We start from the raw sequence: 20,274 nt of genomic DNA, 5'->3' as shown, positions 1-20,274 counted from the left end.
CCTTTTTCTCTTTAGCTTGACTTGTCGGCATGATTTGCCTACAAATATGGTGCAAGGCTGCAAGCTTGCTTAACTGCTTCCAGAAGATCATCATGTTAAAGTTGGGTAATTGTCACTTGGCCGACCATCTGAACTACACAGCCAGTAAGGTAAGAAAAGGCTTTCGCACCCAAAACAGAAGACCAAGCTTAGTTTGGTCGACACAAATCTAATCATCAAATCCTCTAAGATTTTATGTATAATGAAAGAAGGGCGGGAGAAGAGATAGAAGTCGATACTTAGTGACATACACATGATTTGCTGATATATACATAGATAACTATGCTTGTTTAATTTTGTGTTAAATATGAAAGGTACATTGAACTACATAAGTATATATCGGAAAGGCGCATGTCCTCTCAATCGTTTGTGTGATTAAAGAAATGAAAATAAAGAAAGAGTAAAGAGCAAGTGAGTAAATTTGGAAGTCCAATAATAACAATCATGGGTATCTATATATAATAAGTCCCCCATTGTATCCAACCGTTTCTTTAATGAAATAAGAGCAGTCGCACCAGCTTTTACCTTGGAAAAAAAAAATATATATATATATATATAATAAGATGTGAGGATATATATGTAATTCTAGAATCATTTCCAAAAAAAATGTAATTCTACAATGAAAATTAAGACATGAGTTAGTTTTGAAGTTCAATAGCAACAATTTACAATATACAAGGTGGACTCAGGCCGGAACTGGTCACTTTTTTTGTCGGAACCCGGGACCAGACTGGTGACCATTTTTCCGAACATGGTTTTTGTTAAACTTTGGAGGAATTGGTTGGGACCGGACCGAGCCGGGCCGACATTCTTAAACGGGCCCAAAACAGTATTATGTAAGTTCAATTCCAGTTAAGGCTGGGCACAATACAACAACTGACAAGGCACAATTCAAATGGTCCAAATCCAATGATGCAGAAAATGAACAAATTGAATTGTCAGGATAAGATGAGATTAACATATCTGCAACATAAAGAATTGAATCAATCAATGAACAGAGTTGCAGACAATAGAAAATCTGCAATATGAAATTATGAATTATGAATAGACAATATCAAATTTCACATATTCATTGATTCATATCAATCGGCCTACAGAAACAATCAAACCAGAGAACTCATTCATATCAATTAATGAAATCTCGAGTTCAAGACTCAAGTCAAGTGTTCAATAACTTACTAGAGATGAGAGACTAATGGTCTGCTCGGAATCAATGGGTCGCGTCGTCGACCTCGAGTCCTTGACTTCTCGCCTCGTGGGTCGTCACCTCGTTTGTTTAGAATCAATGGTGATTGGGAATCTAGAGATGAGAGATTGGAGAGAGTTTTTGTGATGAGAGACGAAGCCGCGAAAAGGGAAAGACTTTTTAAGGTTATTGGGTTAATGTCATGACACAAGTATATATATGTCCAGGCTCTTGGGCTTTTTTACACTAAACTTTAGAAGGCCCGAGACCGGCCCGACAAAGATAGGGATCAACCCTACCTAGAAAAAAAGTTAAATTTAAGAGTAAGGCCTAGACCGGCCTAGTCCAATCAATCCAGTTTAATCATTTTTTTTTTCATACCAAATTTTATGCCCAGCCTTAACAATACATGTAAAGAGGTGTGTCGCCGAATATTCAGATATGAGAGAAGGATGGAAAGTTGGGAAAGCCTTTTTCTTTAGTTCTTGTAATTGATGAAAATTTTATATAAGTGTTTCCTCACTTGTTCGAAACATTCAAGTGTTGCCCAAACTATTTGGTCTAGTAATCAGTCTCCCCTCTATCGTGGGAGATTGAGAGTTCAACTCATAACAGACTCGTAGTAGTATTTGAGTTATTTATTTGATAAAAAAAACATTCAAGTGTTAAGTGTTAGGTGATGAAGTTAAAACATTGACACAACTTTGAAATTACTAACAAAATGGGTGATTAGTTGTACCCATTAGGTTTCCTAATATGTACATTAATTATAACTTAAGAGGGAACTAAACGTTGTCATAGAGCTATTGACAATAGGTGATTAGTTGTACCAAAGACTAAAATATTGACGATCATGGAAATATCAACCGTTCAAAAAATGGGAAATTTCGATAGAAATATTGATGAAATATCAATTTTTGTAAAAGAGTTGATGGAAATTTGAAGATAAACATGAAAATATTAAACGAAACTTGGAAAGATGTTTGTTTGCTCAATTATCTACAATATTCTCAAAATATTACTTTAGACAGCTAATGCATGATCTAATATTATGTAAAGAATGAATAATTGAAAAGTGACTCATCGGAGATGTAAATATTAAACTGTGTCTAATTATATAACAGATATTTAAAGGTTTACAAAATTTGATATTATTGGTAAATTTTAGACAAATAAAAAATAGAAATAATTTATTTTCAGATTTGTGGAAAATGTTATAATAATTAAAGTTATCATATATGACAATATGTGAGGTCAGTGTGGCAAACACATTGGATTTAAAAAGAGGTAACCAAAGTTCGAATAAGGAAAAGTGGTTTTTTTTGTTGAATTTTTAAATCTAAAAGGAAGGGGTGATGTGACACATAAAATATCACTAGATATCGGTAATTTCGCGAAATATTGAATATATTCGATGAAAAATTTCGAATATATCGAATGAAAAGCTGTTGGTTGGTCAAAAATATATCATTAAGTGAGAAAAAACGAAAATATAGCCGATATGTCGGGACTATTTTTCAATTTTTCAGCCCTTGGTTATACCCATTTTGTTTCCTATTATGAAAAATCATTAGAGCATACTCACGAGGGAATTAGACTACAAAACACACGCTTTCTTACCAAGTTGGACACTTGTGTGATGTGAACTTACATAGCAGCTCTCTTTCCACAGTAAATTAGATATTTTTTCCTTCTTTTTACTTTCATCTGATCATCTGATTCTCTATTTGACTTCCTTCATTCAACCCCCACCTCAATTTCTTCATTTCACTTTCAATATATCTTTCCTTTATTTGGCTGTAAAATTCTCATTCTTTTAACCTCTTTCCCAAACGCTCATTTTTCACTTTCTACCGAACCCCCGGAACTTCGGGTGAAATTTCACCTGCCCAGAGCTGCCACAATTTCCCCGGCCGTAGTTAAACCGAAACAACCAAACCCCTCTACGAAAACCAAACACGCCGAGCCGAGCCGGGTGGAAGCCGCTCAAGTCAACCACAAGTCCACCCCTAGTTAACTTCCAAACCACGGTTAAAATAAACCCCGAGTCCAGCAGACCCGGCCACTCAGAGTCAGAGACGCGCCACATAAAAACAAGACCACCCCACACACACTCTCTCTCTAAAACAGAGACGACCAATAATACCAGCTCCCATTTCCGCCCTCTTTCAAAACCAAGTCCCTCTCTAATCCGACCTCCAAACCACGACCGATGGAAGAAGACAGAGGCGCTCTGGTGCAGAGCCTGATTGACACAGTCAACGAAATAGCGTCGATCTCCGACTACAGATGCACGGTGAAGAAGCAGTACTGTAATCTGGCGAGGAGGCTGAAACTGTTGACTCCAATGTTCGAGGAGATTCGGGATATGAAGGAGGCGGTGGTGCCGGTGGAGACTGTCAAGGCTTTGCTTTCGTTCAGAGCAGCGCTGGAATCGGCCAAGGAGCTGCTCAGATTCGGCAGCGAAACCAGTAAAATTTACCTGGTGTGTGCTTATATTTCGATTCTCAGTTTCTTCCTCTTCGCATTTTTGGAGTCAAATTTTGGCTGATTATAGCTTCTGATTTATTTTAATTTTATTTTTCGAAATTAAAGAATCGGATTGATGGATTGAATTAGCTATACAGATTAGGTGAGCTGAGATAGTTGATCAATTTTGATTTGTTCTTATCCAGCTGTTTTGACTGAGTTTCGGTTAGTGATTCCATAGTCTTTGAATATTGATAAAGGAAAGATATTTGGAAAATTTTATGGTGAATTTTTTGGATTGTGGTGAGCAATCTTGGGTGAAATTGTTGGATAAATATAGTAAAAACTATTTTTATGCATGATTGACCTTTTTGAATTTGACAAAATGTTCCTTGTCCATTGTCTTTGGAGTGCAGTGGAATTTTTTGGATTAGTAGCAAAGAAGGAGAGATTCGTGATTAAAATATTTAAACGTTGTACTTGGTTTTCAGAGTGTCCCTTTCATTTATGAATTTTCGGTGTCCGACTCATGCGAATTATTGATTGTAGGTTTATGTGATATTAGAGGTGAAGCTCTGTCTCTGGTTATGGTCAATGCTTTTTGTTTGTCTTTGGACCTTCACCTATTCTGATGGGTAATTTCACTAATTTGCTTTGGTGTTAAGAGGTTTTCATTGTAATTGTTGGCTAAAAATAGTAGTTCTTGGAATGAGAGCAAAGAGTGAGAATAGACATAATAGTGGAATATCCTTGGTTGCTTGGTATTCACTTAATTTATCTGGTGGAACGCTGATGTTACAACTCACAACACTGGCTTGGTTGTTCTTTGCTTTTAGTTTTGGTGGCACTTTCATGGTTTGATGTGACAACTCAGAACACTTTTATTTTGATTGCTCTTTGCTTTTAGTATTGGTGATTTGGTGGTACTTTAAAAGTTTGATGTTACAACTTACAATACTTCGGAGAAAATAAGTTATGTCCGAGAGAGAATTACATTTTGTTGTTTTTCATAACTAGAAAATTTTAGCAACATCGATGTATTTTCTGATTGTATGTCCAGCAAATGTATGATTTATTTCACATGTTTTAACTCTTGATTTGGCTGTTGTGGTACCATTGGTGATTCTGCCACAAATTTTTATTAAAAAGACTGACAAGAGAGGGAAACAAAATGTTGCTATTCTTCTTTTCATGATAACATTCAAGATGCCATCTTTTTTTTAAGGTTCTGACTTTGTGTTTAATCACCTTCACACATTTGTTAAGTTTGTGGTTGAGATTTGAACTTAAATATTATCAGAACTTTCGAGACGCTCATAGTCAACCTATCTTATATGTAATTTCCAATTTCCATATAAAGTTTGTTTGCATTACAATTCATGATGGATACTTGTGCATGTGTAAGTAACATCCTTTAGTCTTCGCAATTTTTATAAAGGATGTATGTCATAGTGTCCTGTTCCTCATTGTATTGTTTCTTCCTTTGCCTGGGCTGTAGGATGTTCCCTACAGTTTGATTTTTGATAGTTTTCTTCAATGGCCAAGTTATTTTTCTTTTAAAAATTTAAGTAATAAGGATGGTTTTTGAAATGTAATCAAAATCATGCCTTGATTTTTCCATCTCAATCACTATCCTAATTCTTCCTACTTGTAGGTTCTGGAAAGAGAGCAAACTATGAATAAGTTCCTTGAGGTGACAGCTCGTTTAGAACAAACTTTAAGTGGTATTTCCTATGAAGAGCTTGATATATCAGATGAAGTAAAGGAACAGGTATATATATTCATTGTTGAAAAATTCTGTCATTGTGTGAGATAATCAAGCATCTAATTGGAGTAGCCGTCTTATTTCCGTCTCATCTCAACAGTATATCTTTCTAATTCCTGTCTGTCAGCTATCTATATAACCTGACAGAAATTTGATTTTAAGAAGGTTGGAATATTTTTGTTTAGACTTAATTATCATAAGAACGCACACTTGCACAACAAATGCAATTACTTGTAAATTCTACATAGAAGTATGCGGTTCAATAATAATTTGAGTAGGCCCCAGAGCTGAACTTAACTTTAATTGTCATGTTGTTTAAGTATTTATACATTCTTTAACTCTATCTGTCTTGCAGGTTGAGCTTGTTCTTGCTCAATTTAGAAGGGCCAAAGGAAGAGTTGATATACCCGATGTTGAGCTATATGAGGATCTCTCATACCTTTACAATAAAAATGATGCAGCAACAGATCCAGCAGTCTTTAAGCGATTGGTTGAAAAGTTACAATTGGCTGGGATTGGTGAACTTACACAAGAGTCGCTAGCATTGCACGAGATGGTTGCTTCAAGTGGTGGGGATCCTGGAGCTAGCATTGAGAAAATGTCAATGCTTTTGAAAAAGATAAAGGATTTCGTACAAACAGAAAATCCCAACATGACTGCTCCTCCTACAGAAAAGAATGTCATTGCAACTTCCAGCGGACAATCTTCTGCTGATAATAATCGCAAGGCCCCAGTTATACCTGATGATTTCCGATGTCCAATATCATTGGAATTGATGAAGGATCCAGTCATTGTTTCAACGGGGCAGGTATTTATTGCTCTCTTATACTCAGAACTCAACTACAACCATATTATTTTCCTTCATGTTTAGGGAATAAGATTAGATGCCTTGGGCTTTCTTGTAGAAAATTGTTGGCACATTACTGGGCTGCATTTCTAATTTTTAAACTCCCACTGGTTCCACATTCATCTTGGATCAGCCTGGCATGTTGTATGTTCTTTTGCCATGTTTGGAGATAAATACCCTTCTTCTTTTTAACCCTCTGTACGGATTGTTAACGGGAATCCCAAAGCTTCCTAGTCCCGAGTACTAATCTGCTGGGGGCCTGGATGGCCAATAGAGCATGTGTTATTCTTGTTGATCTTAATTTAGACTCCCATGCCCAAGAACATTACTATCAATTCTAAACGATCTTGTTTTCCACTGGTGCAGACTTATGAACGTTCCTGTATTGAAAAGTGGCTGGAACAAGGGCATGGTACATGTCCGAAAACACAGCAGACTCTCTCGAACACCAGTCTCACACCAAACTATGTTTTACGTAGCCTCATAGCCCAGTGGTGTGAAGCAAATGGTATTGAAGTGCCAAAAAGGGCCAGTCGACCCAATAAAACTACATCCACCTGCTCGCCCGCGGAACGTACTAAGATTGAAAATCTTCTTCACAAACTAACATCAGCAAACCCCGAAGTCCAAAGGTCTGCTGCTGGTGAAATCCGCCTTCTTGCCAAGCGTAATGCAGATAATCGTGTGGCTATTGCTGAAGCTGGTGCAATCCCCCTCCTTGTAGGGCTGCTTTCAACTCCTGATTCCCGCACCCAAGAGCATGCTGTGACAGCGCTTCTCAACCTTTCAATATGTGAGGATAACAAAGGAAGCATCATTTCTTGTGGAGCAGTTCCCGGTATTGTTCATGTGCTCAAGCACGGGGGCATGGAAGCACGGGAAAATGCAGCGGCAACACTATTCAGCCTTTCTGTTGTGGATGAAAACAAGGTTAGAATTGGTGCTTCTGGAGCCATTCCGCCACTTGTTACACTGCTGAGTGAAGGCACTCAAAGGGGGAAAAAAGATGCAGCAACCGCACTATTTAACTTGTGCATTTATCAGGGGAACAAGGGGAAAGCAGTAAGGGCTGGTGTAGTTTCAACATTGATGGAGCTGCTGACAGAAACTGGAGGGGGAATGGTGGATGAAGCACTGGCCATTCTAGCAATACTGTCTAGCCACCCTGAAGGGAAAGCCGCCATTGGAGCTGCCGAGGCAGTGCCAGTTTTGGTTGAAGTGATTGGGAATGGATCTCCTCGAAACAGAGAAAATGCAGCTGCGGTAATGGTGCATCTTTGTTCTGGAGACCCACAACATTTAGTGGATGCTCAGGAGCTAGGAGTTATGAGTTCATTATTGGATTTGCAACAGAATGGCACAGACAGAGGCAAGAGAAAGGCTACACAGTTGCTTGAGAGAATGAATCGGTTTATCGAGCAGCAAGCTCAAGCTGAAGCTGAGGTTGAAACTGAGACCGAGGTTGAGGTTGAGGCTGTGATTGAACCTCGGCCATTGGCACAATCTGAGACCCAGCAGCCACTGCCACTGCCACTGCCTGCTGTCAACGCCAGTGACAGCTGAGTGTTCATTTTGCTCTTTCTTGTTTGCTTGGTTTCTTTTGTTCCTTTTTAGCATCAAAAGAGGCGGCTATGGTATCACAAGGGAGGTGGAAGATCATCTTCGTAATCTTTAAGTCAATTCTTTTTATTTGTGTGGGATGATAACTGTACTTTTGAACAGTAAAATTATAAGAGCGTCATGGGTTAGGAGGGTAAAAGTAAAAAGAAAGGAAGAAGGGCTGATATATATAGGGCTGACATGTATTATGTGAAATGTACCCGTTGACTGTAGTCATCTTCAGTTTTTAGTGAAGAGATGTGCTTATGACTCGAACCAAACTACCTCTGCAGAACTTGTTTGCAAATTTGCAATCAGTAGCATCTGCTCCAGGTTATAAACAGTTCTTGAAGTATAGAGTGAGCATGAGCTCAGAAATATAGTCTATTAAAAGCTGTATCGATTTAAATGTATTGAAATTTATATTACTACTCTATTTACAATATTCAAATGATAATAGACTGAATTTCAAAAAATATCGATTTAACATTTACTTGGCTCGGACTGGGGTGTATCCTTCATTCTTAAAAAGTGTGTTCCACAACATAAAGGTATGGAGTGTGTTTGATTACGAGGGAGGAAAAGAACAAGACTATCACCACAAAATTTAATATTAGAATTAAAGATATTTAGAAAGCAAGTTCCAATTTATTTTTCTTCTGAACTTGATGCATGAAGTGGATATGTGATGCACCTTCCGCAGAAAATCATGTCAAATCATAAAGAAGATGAATAGACATGCAGAGATGTTGAGAAGCATAATAGTACGCATAAATATAAGATAAGAGATGCAGCTTCGGGGCACTAGTCTCCTAAACAAATTAATTTTGCTAACTAATGTTCGTCGTCAATAGCCTCCCTCAAAGAAGTACACATATGGTTCGACGAAATTTCAATGGTAAAAGCTCTTTAAAATCTATAATATTCAAAACACTGGCAACAGTTTTTTCATTTCTAAACTTCTAGTATCAAAAGATAAATTAAAACTGATAGCCTAGGTTTTGTACTTCCCCATATAATATTTATTTTTGCTGAATTTAGTAAATCGATCCGACGGCTCGGGCATAAATTCATGATGGTACCAGTTCCTAAAGGGAACCACTGATTTACGCAGATTTATGAACGTTCTTACCAGACATGGCACGTCCACGGTCCACATATATAGCCCATACATTGTTGAAGTTATATTAGCTGGTGCAAAGTGCAAACCTCCCAGCCTCGTTTGCCAATACATGGTACGTAGATTCCCATACTTCTCCAGTTCTCCTCATCTTCGTGTTCTGCTAGAGATGCATGTGAGTAACAAGATCATCGATCCCCGAATTCCCGAAATGCTACGGTACTACTACTCATGACCATTTTTTAGTTTTCTTGTGTTAAATGGAAACGATCACTCTAGTGGAGTTGGCATAAATATAAACCTCTGGGTTTATAATACCTTACTGATCTTACCCTAAGAACGCTCGGCTGCCCGTTTTTTAAATTCCAGGGGAATTATCCTTTTACCACCCTCGAGCTCGGAGTGATTATGTTCCCCCAAGAAGCCAAGAAACCCTTGTCGGCATAGCCTCCTCAAAACAAAACGAAAAAAAAATTATATATATATATATATGAATATGATAATGAGTTTGTTCGTCTTCTTATCTGTAGAATGAATTCAAGTTTGTTTGTTCGTTTTCTATTTTGGAGAATAAAGAATAAATGAAAATCATCATTCAAGAATGCATGCATGGTGATAGATAGATATGAGCCATAGCCTACCCTGAGTGTAAGTTCTACGGAAATGAAGTACTCGGCATTGTTTTGTAGCAAATAGTCTCCACAAGCTTCTGCTATGATAGAAACTGCCATTGTCGGGAGATTTGGAAAGCGTCATATCACATAAATGGTACGTGTATCCTGGACAACAATTGATCAAGCCCCTCCTTCCTCTTTATAGCCATAGTTCCGTAGTAAAGATTGGAATTATTGATCAAACGTGTTCATGCATGCATGTGTACGTTCTTTGATGAGATGTAAAAGGAAACAAATTGGTGATGATCGATGATGGATCGATAGAAGAAAGTATAATCGTCATTTTTAAGATGAGAAAGGTCATGATGATATTTAATCTTACAAGATTCCAATTCAAATCCTGAAGAATCCTCTCACTTACTACTCGGAATGGAATATATTGCTGAGTTTTGAAAGTGTACTCCACTCTCTCCACCGTTTAAAGTTCCTAATGAGAAACTTCAACGTACTTGGATGAAAGCAATTTCTCTCAGGTTCCTAGATATATCGTTTTGTATTTATGTCCGAATGATCATTTCATCATGTGAAATCACGTACTCATGAGTAAAGTAATATGGTGCATGAAGTACTACTACTACATGCATCTTCCCCTCAAAAGTCAAAACCACGCGCGCCACATCATAAAGGGAGAGTGCTGTGATATGAATCAAATGATAGACGATTGCAGGACTTAATTACTAAGATGATTATAGATCGAACTTAAGTTAAGCTAATAAGGTGGTGTCTTCGGGAGTTGATAGCTAATTGGATATCCTGGTGCTATCGATGGTCATCAGCTGCCTTACTGCCTACCTGCCTTACTATCATACATAGTTGCCATGGTGGTATAATTATAAAAGGATCATTTCGATATATATCTTTGTATTGTTTTCTGACCAGTAAGCCATGCCTGTTTGTCTGTTTATGTACGTCCCGGTCTCCTCGATTCAACGTACGTACGTACTCGTATCATACATTTATACTACTCAAACAGAAATGGAGATAGCTCGTTAACTTATTTTGAACCCCAAACACATGAGAATTGGCTGAATTGCGAAGTCTAACTAAAGCAGATGATCCTATTTCTAAAATAGTATTCAATCTGTAACGACCCCAAAATTTCAAGCTAAAAAACTCAAAATTTCAAAGTCGTTAAACACCAAACAATTTCAACGAATCGAAATCATTTAAAATGCCACAGCGGATCATCTCTGAGTTCAAAATACAACTCAGTTAAACCGATTATTACAACCCAAATTATAATTCAATATTATAACAAATGGAATTGCGTAATCCTCACAACAAACTCACAAGATAGTCACACAAAATCCTCACACAAGCTGGAGATAAATAACTTCAAGTCCTCTGAGCGGTCCGTCAATTCCCGCTAATCTACACCTGCGGAGTTATCCACTACACCATCGAATTGGTGCACCGGGATTGTAAACACAAACCCGGTAAGCTTTACAGCTCGTATGAGTAAAATGAAAATATAACTCGCATATTAATATATATACGAAAATCCACAAATCAAACAAATATAAATGCACTATGAGTTAATGGACGGCCCATCTGGTTGTCCCAAAGAAATATGAAAAGAAGCGCTCATGAGAAATTAAGTAACCCTTCTGGTTACCCAAATGCATTTATAATACGGGTACCAAGAACGCTGGTACACATCTGTTACCCCTCTCGTAATACACCGCTGATATTGGATAGCCACCCGCTACCCAACATCCAAACAATCTGAGTACCCATGAGCAGATAACCACCCGTTACCTCACATGCAGTACTAAGGGAGACCGACTAGAGCTCTAACTGTATCGTAACTTTCGCCCGGCCAAAGGCTAGGTTCCGACTTGCCAAACACGTACAATAATCTCACATCATATTGTACCAATCACGTCCAAAGACAAATCAACATTTTAACAATCTCAATGTTAAAAATCACGTACAATAATCTCACATCATATTGTACCAAAAATCATGTCCGAAGACAAATCAACATTTTAACAATCTCAATGTTAAAATCACGTACAATAATCTCACATCATATTGTACCAAAAATCATGTCTGAAGACAAATCAACATTTTAACAAACTCAATGTTAAAATCACGTACAATAATCTCACATCATATTGTACAAATCAAAATCACATGCTCGATATTTAAATCTCGTCATCGAAATGACATAAATCACGATAAAATCATAACAGTATATTATATAGCAAACTATATATATATGTACATATTTACCATTTATACAATATATATATAATCCATTATATCGTATACATGTCATATTTCATAAACACGTCCGAAGACAAAAACTCGTCCGAAGACAAAACTCGTCCGAAGACAAAATATTTTAACAAACTCATGTTAAAACCACGTACAATAATCACACCTCATATTGTACAAAAATCACATCACATGCTCAACATTTAATTCTCGTCATTCGAAATGACCAATTCCAATGAATTCATAACAGTATATAATATAGCAAACTATATATATATATATGTACTTATTACCATTTATACGATATATACGTAATCCACTATATTGTATACGTGTCGTAATTCAATATTAAAAACTCTTGCAAAAATCTTGGAATCACCGCAATGGTAGATTCGTAAATAAGTGAGATTTTACTCACCTTCTTTCCTGCGTGCAACTTCCACGACCCTGAAAGTAATTTCCTCACTCGTTTCGTCAGTCACCTAATAGCACGATAAATGCTTAAAAAATGATACTTAAAATATCAGGTGAGGAGTTCAGTACAGCTAAATGTTGTTCATAAAACATTGTTCACGAAACACTGTTCATGTTTACTAATCACTGTTTTTACTAAACCACTGTTCACAGTTACTGTTTTACCAAAACACTGCTCACAGTTGCTGTTTTACCATGACACTGTCCACAGTTACTGTTACAGATCACTATTCACAGTTACTGTTACATACCACTATTCATGCGGAGTTACTATTCACAGTCACTATTCATTCGGCGTTACTATTCACCGACCGCCACCAATCATCACCAAATTTCACCACCACAACCTAAACAACATTTCCAACAACTTCCTAGTTGACACCAAGGACTAAATCCGAGTCTAAACAGTCCAAACAACGAAGAACACAAAATCGGCACTATTCACAAACCCTAGAAATTGAAATTTTGATTCGGGTACTTACACTTCGATTTGGCTCGATTCTTTTTGTGGGAATGTTGCTGGGACTGAGACAAGCAAAACCCCCCAAGAATCTCGAGCCATGGTGGCCGGAGGAGGCGGCGCCGCCACATCAGTAACTTCCGGCGGTTTCTACGCCGTGTGTGGTTGTCGCCGGAGTGCAAGGCGTAGCCCAAAAGATGGAGCTCGTCGAGCCCGTCAGTTTGATAGGTGGCACGACACGAGGCGACGTCGGATGGTGGAGAAATCGGCCGGAGAAGGTTTTTGGGTCGGGTGAACAGTACCCGAGCTCGGGTGAACAGTACCCGAGCTGATTTTTTGAAAAAATCTGATTTTCTGATTTTTAATCTCCTCTCCTTTCTTTTATACTATTTCCAAAATCGGAAACGAACTTCCGACGTTAATAACTTTCGCATCCGACGTCCGATTCGAACGCGTGGTGTGTCCACGAACTCGTATTGATGAGCTCTACGACTTGCGTGAAGGAAGTTTTCGCAACCGAGCAACGGAATAAAAGTCGATCTATACGTTGCGGTAACGTTACGTTTTCTAATTAAACGATCCGAGAACGTTTCCGTTTTCGTTTCGAAATGTCGCAAACCTCCAATTGTCATCTTGAATTAATTTCACAAGTTTAACACTTGAAATTACTCGACATTTAGTTTCTAAAAATTCGGGTTATTACATTCTATCCCCCTTAAAGGAATTTCGTCCCGAAATTCATACACCATACTCGACAACAGCTAAGGGTACCCAGCCCTCAACATGGTGACTCCACAATTCCTTCCCCAATAATTTCCCTCTCTATGATGCCTCCACGAGGCGATCACATCTCACTTTTCTTCTGTTATGGTGTTATATAACTTCATTGTGTCTGCAAGGAATTCTAAAAATGAGCATGATAACACCCATCTAGGAAAAACCACGACTCGAACATCCCTAATCAAATGCAAAAACAAGATGTTCTGCAACACAAGACCTTTAAGGTATAAGGCGAATTTAGAACGAACTTCACTATTCAACCAAATTCCAATAGGTCATAACTGCATTTACTTATATAACACACATTGAGTGCATATGTACAACCTTAGCGTAGGCACATAGCATACCATATGTACCTGAACCTGATAGATGACCTTGCTCCCGCAGAGTCCAGCGTACCCTCGATGTCAACTTCTCTTCTTGTCCACTCTCACCACCCCACTATAGGTGCGCCCTTCAACTAGATGGTCACACGGCGCCATCTAATAGTCTTCTCTTAAGGGCAGGATAAGTTCAAATGTACATATTGCACGGTAGGGCATTAGGAGACATGCTAGACATCGTCGTCTTGAATGTCACCAACTTGTTCAACGAATCTCATAGGTGACTTCTCTTCTCTGACAGATCTCACTACGCTATTAAGAATGAGATTTCGAGGTTGAGTGGTCTACCACATCGACACTATATAATCTCTCTTTACACTGTGTCGCTTTCGAGTCTTAGAAACCAACATTTCCAAGTCTCTCGGACCATTAGAGTTTTCAAACACCACATACCTCAAACTTCTTCCAAACAGACAATCTGTCACATGTTCTAACATTAATAGCCACATGTAAGCCACCCAAGTGAGCATGCTTGTAATGGAACCCAACCATCGATAGTGGAACCCAACATCTAACATGAGTCAAATCAATGATTAACACATGCCTACTACTTACATCACACATAGTGATTTTCAAATAAACGTGCTTTATCACGACAATACCTTCATGACTTCACCACAAATCATCGTTAGAATAACGAACCTACCATTCCTTCCAATCAACAAAATAATCCCCTTTCATGATCATCTTATTATAACCATAAAAAGTTGTCGTGCATGATACCCACTCAAGTACCATATTTGTATCAGCAACACGATAAAGAAATCTTAACTCATTGAATTCACAACCACCACAGAACACCACCTTGGATTAAGAATTACTCTCAAACAATTCACCAGAGAATCGACTAATATACGCACAAGGCAGTAGAGAACCTCTACCGCCACCACAAGAGTGACGCATCTCGCATCCTATCACACTCACCAAAACTTACCGTCGAAAATTAATTACAGCTTCCTGCTTCCATGAGTGGTATGCCACAATTTGGGGTTCAGACAAAGAAGGTATTTATCTCCCAACAGTGGAACATGAAAATTAGGTGATTTTTACAGCGCAAAATCCAACACGACCATAACTGAGATATACTTTACCCCCTGGTTCAAACATGCCTCAAATGCATGACATACGGTCCCACACAAATGCCCCAGTGCATCATCTAAGATATTGGTTTCTCCCACCGTTGTAGTACTAATAAGTTTAGTAATTACTTCAACAGAACCTGATATTAGGTACACCATCTCCTCAAAACTAACCCAAAATGATCGCTATACCACCACTCTAAACAGTTGTTTCTTTACTTTCATTAACAACTCTCATGGCCAACGCATTCGGCCAAAATAACTTCTCTGCAAGCAGTAATATAATTGGGTACTCTTTATTGTAAAATTTATCACTTGTTGAACACTTCAGTCAACTTCTCCTTATCCAACAATAAACAATCTGATGCATAGAGGAAAAGAACCTCTAAGTCTCCAACATTAACGCTACTTGCACTTGAAAAGAAAATTTAGTCCTCAACCATTTCTTTACCAGTTAGAAGGTACTTGTCACGACCAAATTGTTAAAACATCATTAAGCTAAGGTCATCTCATACCTTACCTTCAATAGAGTTACTTCACCGCCATTGCGTCTCATTTGGACCTGTGGCATTGTGAAGTTCCAATCCCCAACACCAAAATAATTAAATCCTGAAAGACCAGCGTTCTCATTTAAATGCTCATCTAGCAAATAATTAATTCATATCGCCACCTTGAGATTTCTCTATCACCTTATATTTCTTGCTCAGCCAAGAACAATGCGTAACATCAATTGTCTATAGCCGAATCAAAACAAGTTTGGAATGTCACGTCGACAAAATGTGAATCTCAATTCAATAATTGTATTACCACTTTATGGACGTATCATACGCCCTACCACTCTGTTACCAATAGCGTTAGAGATGTTAGTCACGAAAATTTTCGTTAACCACCTCCAACCTATGGTCTACACATCTCTTACCTGAACATAATATCTCAACCTTGTTAGGCTTCAACTTAGATTAGTTGCATAACTAAAATCTAGTCCTTAACATTTAAACACTGAACATCCCTCAATATAGGGTCAACGCTCTCTATCAAGACTCCTTGATAGTTCTCTGCCATGATAGGAAATTATATACTCAAACCTGTTAGCATTCCAGTATCTGGATCGCATGTCAAACTCAGAGAGTATTGTAGCCTCTCTAAGCTGATCGTACCAGTCATTAAGTCTTTGAATTCATTTGTCCCATCCATACGGCGTCTTCGTTATAGGGGCTATAACACAGTATCTCCTGAAACGTCTCATTTTACTCTGATCTCACAACGATGTCTGTGATAGCTACTTCAAATCCACATACTCAACATATGCCATGACTCAAGCTCTCATGGCATTATCCGCCTCGAGTCAAAGATACGAAACTCTGGTTTCCTGGGTCTACGAATGAACCCACCATGTCAAAACAATCAATCAACGTGTACTGCATACTCAACCAATCAATTCCTATGATCACATCATAGGTGTGATCCGGAATCACGATCAAATAAGCATAGAACTCTCCACTTCCAATCACAATAGGACAAGCCTTTCATTGTCTCCAATTCGAGGAACACTCCAAATGCGAAGTGACACATAAAGAGTTTCTCATAGATGTAGGAGTCAATCCTACCATCTCCTCTACCGAACTATCACTAACAAGTGTCGATATCATCTTCTTCTCTTTCTCAGGGTACTCAATCATCTCAAAGTAGATTATGATGCCCTCGATCCAGTGGTCCACTACCATATGATCCAGGCCTCTATGAAATAAGACGTTGACAGACGATTAAAGTCCTTGATCGACTTAACACACGACTATCGTCGTCTCTAACGACAGCAGCAGGGTCAACCTGTTCTGCCCGTGGAGTAGCCTCCTCGTAAAGGTTCTCCACATTGCGGACTCGGCCGGCAACCCTACCTCGGCCGCGACCTCTCGTCCGTCCTCGGCCCTGTTCACGGCCATTTTTCCAAATTCATCACCATTCAACAATTAACACTCAGTCATACATGTGAAGTCTCGAATTCGACAAAATAGATCCAACTAATAACAATCATGAAATTTCAGATGAAGGTGAATCATCGGAGTATCGTCACAATACTCTCTACAGGACCAAACCATAAGGTATGGCTCCTAACACTCTCGCGTACCCGACAACATATCAATACCGAGGAGCATGTGATGGGTGCCCGCCTGCAGTCGGATCATCGCTCCCGGATGGTATAGAGAATCGCCAAATACGCACTTAGGCTCTGATACCAACTGTAACGATCCCAAAATTTCAAGCTAAAAAACTCAAAATTTCAAAGTCGTTAAACACCAAACAATTTCAACGAATCGAAATCATTTAAAATGCCACAGCGGATCATCTCTGAGTTCAAAATACAACTCAGTTAAACCGATTATTACAACCCAAATTATAATTCAATATTATAACAAATGGAATTGCGTAATCCTCACAACAAACTCACAAGATAGTCACACAAAATCCTCACACAAGCTGGAGATAAATAACTTCAAGTCCTCTGAGCGGTCCGTCAATTCCCGCTAATCTACACCTGCGGAGTTATCCACTACACCATCGAATTGGTGCACCGGGATTGTAAACACAAACCCGGTAAGCTTTATAGCTCGTATGAGTAAAATGAAAATATAACTCGCATATTAATATATATATATACGAAAATCCACAAATCAAACAAATATAAATGCACTCATGAGTTAATGGACGGCCCATCTGGTTGTCCCAAAGAAATATGAAAAGAAGCGCTCATGAGAAATTAAGTAACCCTTCTGGTTACCCAAATGCATTTATAATACGGGTACCAAGAACGCTGGTACACATCTGTTACCCCTCTCGTAATACACCGCCGATATTGGATAGTCACCCGCTACCCAACATCCAAACAATCTGAGTACCCATGAGCAGATAACCACCCGTTACCTCACATGCAGTACTAAGGCAGACAGACTAGAGCTCTAACTGTATCGTAACTTTCGCCCTGCCAAAGGCTAGGTTCCGACTTGCCAAACACGTACAATAATCTCACATCATATTGTACCAATCACGTCCAAAGAAAAATCAACATTTTAACAATCTCAATGTTAAAAATCATGTACAATAATCTCACATCATATTGTACCAAAAATCATGTCCGAAGACAAATCAACATTTTAACAATCTCAATGTTAAAATCACGTACAATAATCTCACATCATATTGTACCAAAAATCATGTCCGAAGACAAATCAACATTTTAACAAACTCAATGTTAAAATCACGTACAATAATCTCACATCATATTGTACAAATCAAAATCACATGCTCGATATTTAAATCTCGTCATCGAAATGACATAAACCACGATAAAATCATAACAGTATATTATATAGCAAACTATATATATATATGTACATATTTACCATTTATACAATATATATATAATCCATTATATCGTATACATGTCATATTTCATAAACACGTCCGAAGACAAAAACTCGTCCGAAGACAAAACTCGTCCGAAGACAAAATATTTTAACAAACTCATGTTAAAACCACGTACAATAATCACACCTCATATTGTACAAAAATCACATCACATGCTCAACATTTAATTCTCGTCATTCGAAATGACCAATTCCAATGAATTCATAACAGTATATAATATAGCAAACTATATATATATGTACTTATTACCATTTATACGATATATACGTAATCCACTATATTGTATACGTGTCGTAATTCAATATTAAAAACTCTTGCAAAAATCTTGGAATCATCGCAAGGGTAGATTCGTAAATAAGTGAGATTTTATTCACCTTCTTTCCTGCGTGCAACTTCCACGACCCTGAAAGTAATTTCCTCACTCGTTTCGTCAGTCACCTAATAGCACGATAAATGCTTAGAAAATGATACTTAAAATATCAGGTGACGAGTTCAGTACAGCTAAATGTTGTTCATAAAACATTGTTCACGGAACACTGTTCATGTTTACTAATCACTGTTTTTACTAAACCACTGTTCACAGTTACTGTTTTACCAAAACACTGTTCACAGTTGCTGTTTTACCATGACACTGTTCACAGTTACTGTTACAGATAACTATTCACAGTTACTGTTACATATCACTATTCATGCGGAGTTACTATTCACAGTCACTATTCATTCGGCGTTACTGTTCACCGACCGCCACCAATCATCACCAAATTTCACCACCACAACCTAAACAACATTTCCAACAACTTCCTAGTTGACACCAAGGTCTAAATCCGAGTCTAAACAGTCCAAACAACGAAGAACACAAAATCGGCACTATTCACAAACCCTAGAAATTGAAATTTTGATTCGGGTACTTACACTTCGATTTGGCTCGATTCCTTTTGTGGGAATGTTGCTGGGACTGAGACAAGCAAAACCCCCCAAGAATCTCGAGCCATGGTGGCCGGAGGAGGCGGCGCCGCCACAGCAGTAACTTCCGGCGGTTTCTACGCCGTGTGTGGTTGTCGCCGGAGTGCAAGGCGTAGCCCAAAAGATGGAGCTCGTCGAGCCCGTCAGTTTGATAGGTGGCACGACATGAGGCGACGTCGGATGGTAGAGAAATCGGCCGGAGAAGGTTTTTGGGTCGGGTGAACAGTACCCGAGCTCGGGTGAACAGTACCCGAGCTGATTTTTTAAAAAAATCTGATTTTCTGATTTTTAATATCCTCTCCTTCCTTTTATACTATTTCCAAAATCGGAAACGAACTTCCGACGTTAATAACTTTCGCATCCGACGTCCGATTCGAACGCGTGACGTGTCCACGAACTCGTATTGATGAGCTCTACGACTTTCGTGAAGGAAGTTTTCGCAACCGAGCGACGGAATAAAAGTCGATCTATACGTTGCGGTAACGTTACGTTTTCTAATTAAACGATCCGAGAACGTTTCCGTTTTCGTTTCGAAATGTCGCAAACCTCCAATTGTCATCTTGAATTAATTTCACAAGTTTAACACTTGAAATTACTCGACATTTAGTTTCTAAAAATTCGGGTTATTACACAATCATTAAAGAGTAATTGAATGATACTAAATTCTTTTTTAATTTTTATAAGGAGCATTATGCATTCATTTGGGACCTTAAGAATTGGATCTCCATGATCGACTGTTAATCTGATATTGAACTCGAAGAAGAAATGATGTGTTAGCAAATCACGACTTAAT

General features: G+C 38.3%; 1 protein-coding gene and 1 long non-coding RNA gene across 4 annotated transcripts; one reads left to right on the top strand and one right to left on the bottom strand.

Moving 5' to 3' along the window:
* Positions 1-3,336: 3,336 nt before the first annotated feature.
* LOC126786673 (U-box domain-containing protein 13) lies at positions 3,337-8,333 on the top strand. Its single transcript, XM_050512570.1, has 4 exons — positions 3,337-3,710; positions 5,349-5,465; positions 5,815-6,267; positions 6,673-8,333. Exons 1-4 carry the CDS (start codon positions 3,438-3,440, stop codon positions 7,867-7,869), a joined length of 2,040 nt encoding a protein of 679 aa, XP_050368527.1. The 5' UTR covers positions 3,337-3,437; the 3' UTR covers positions 7,870-8,333.
* A 2,524-nt stretch (positions 8,334-10,857) lies between these two features.
* LOC126788792 (uncharacterized) lies at positions 10,858-19,730 on the bottom strand. Of its 3 annotated transcripts, none has more exons than XR_007671426.1 (3): positions 19,431-19,730; positions 18,893-18,956; positions 10,858-11,091 (listed from the first exon to the last, which is right to left on the bottom strand). It is a non-coding gene; the product is annotated as an uncharacterized LOC126788792 (long non-coding RNA). The 3 variants fall into 3 exon arrangements; XR_007671425.1 differs by lacking the exon at positions 18,893-18,956 and adding an exon at positions 12,338-12,401; XR_007671424.1 differs by lacking the exon at positions 10,858-11,091 and adding an exon at positions 17,410-17,643.
* Positions 19,731-20,274: the final 544 nt, after the last annotated feature.

Source organism: Argentina anserina, chromosome 3 (assembly GCF_933775445.1).
Source record: "Argentina anserina chromosome 3, drPotAnse1.1, whole genome shotgun sequence".
Taxonomy (NCBI): domain Eukaryota; kingdom Viridiplantae; phylum Streptophyta; class Magnoliopsida; order Rosales; family Rosaceae; genus Argentina; species Argentina anserina.
Note: the sequence above shows the minus strand (reverse complement) of the source record. Positions and strands in the feature narration are given on the sequence as shown.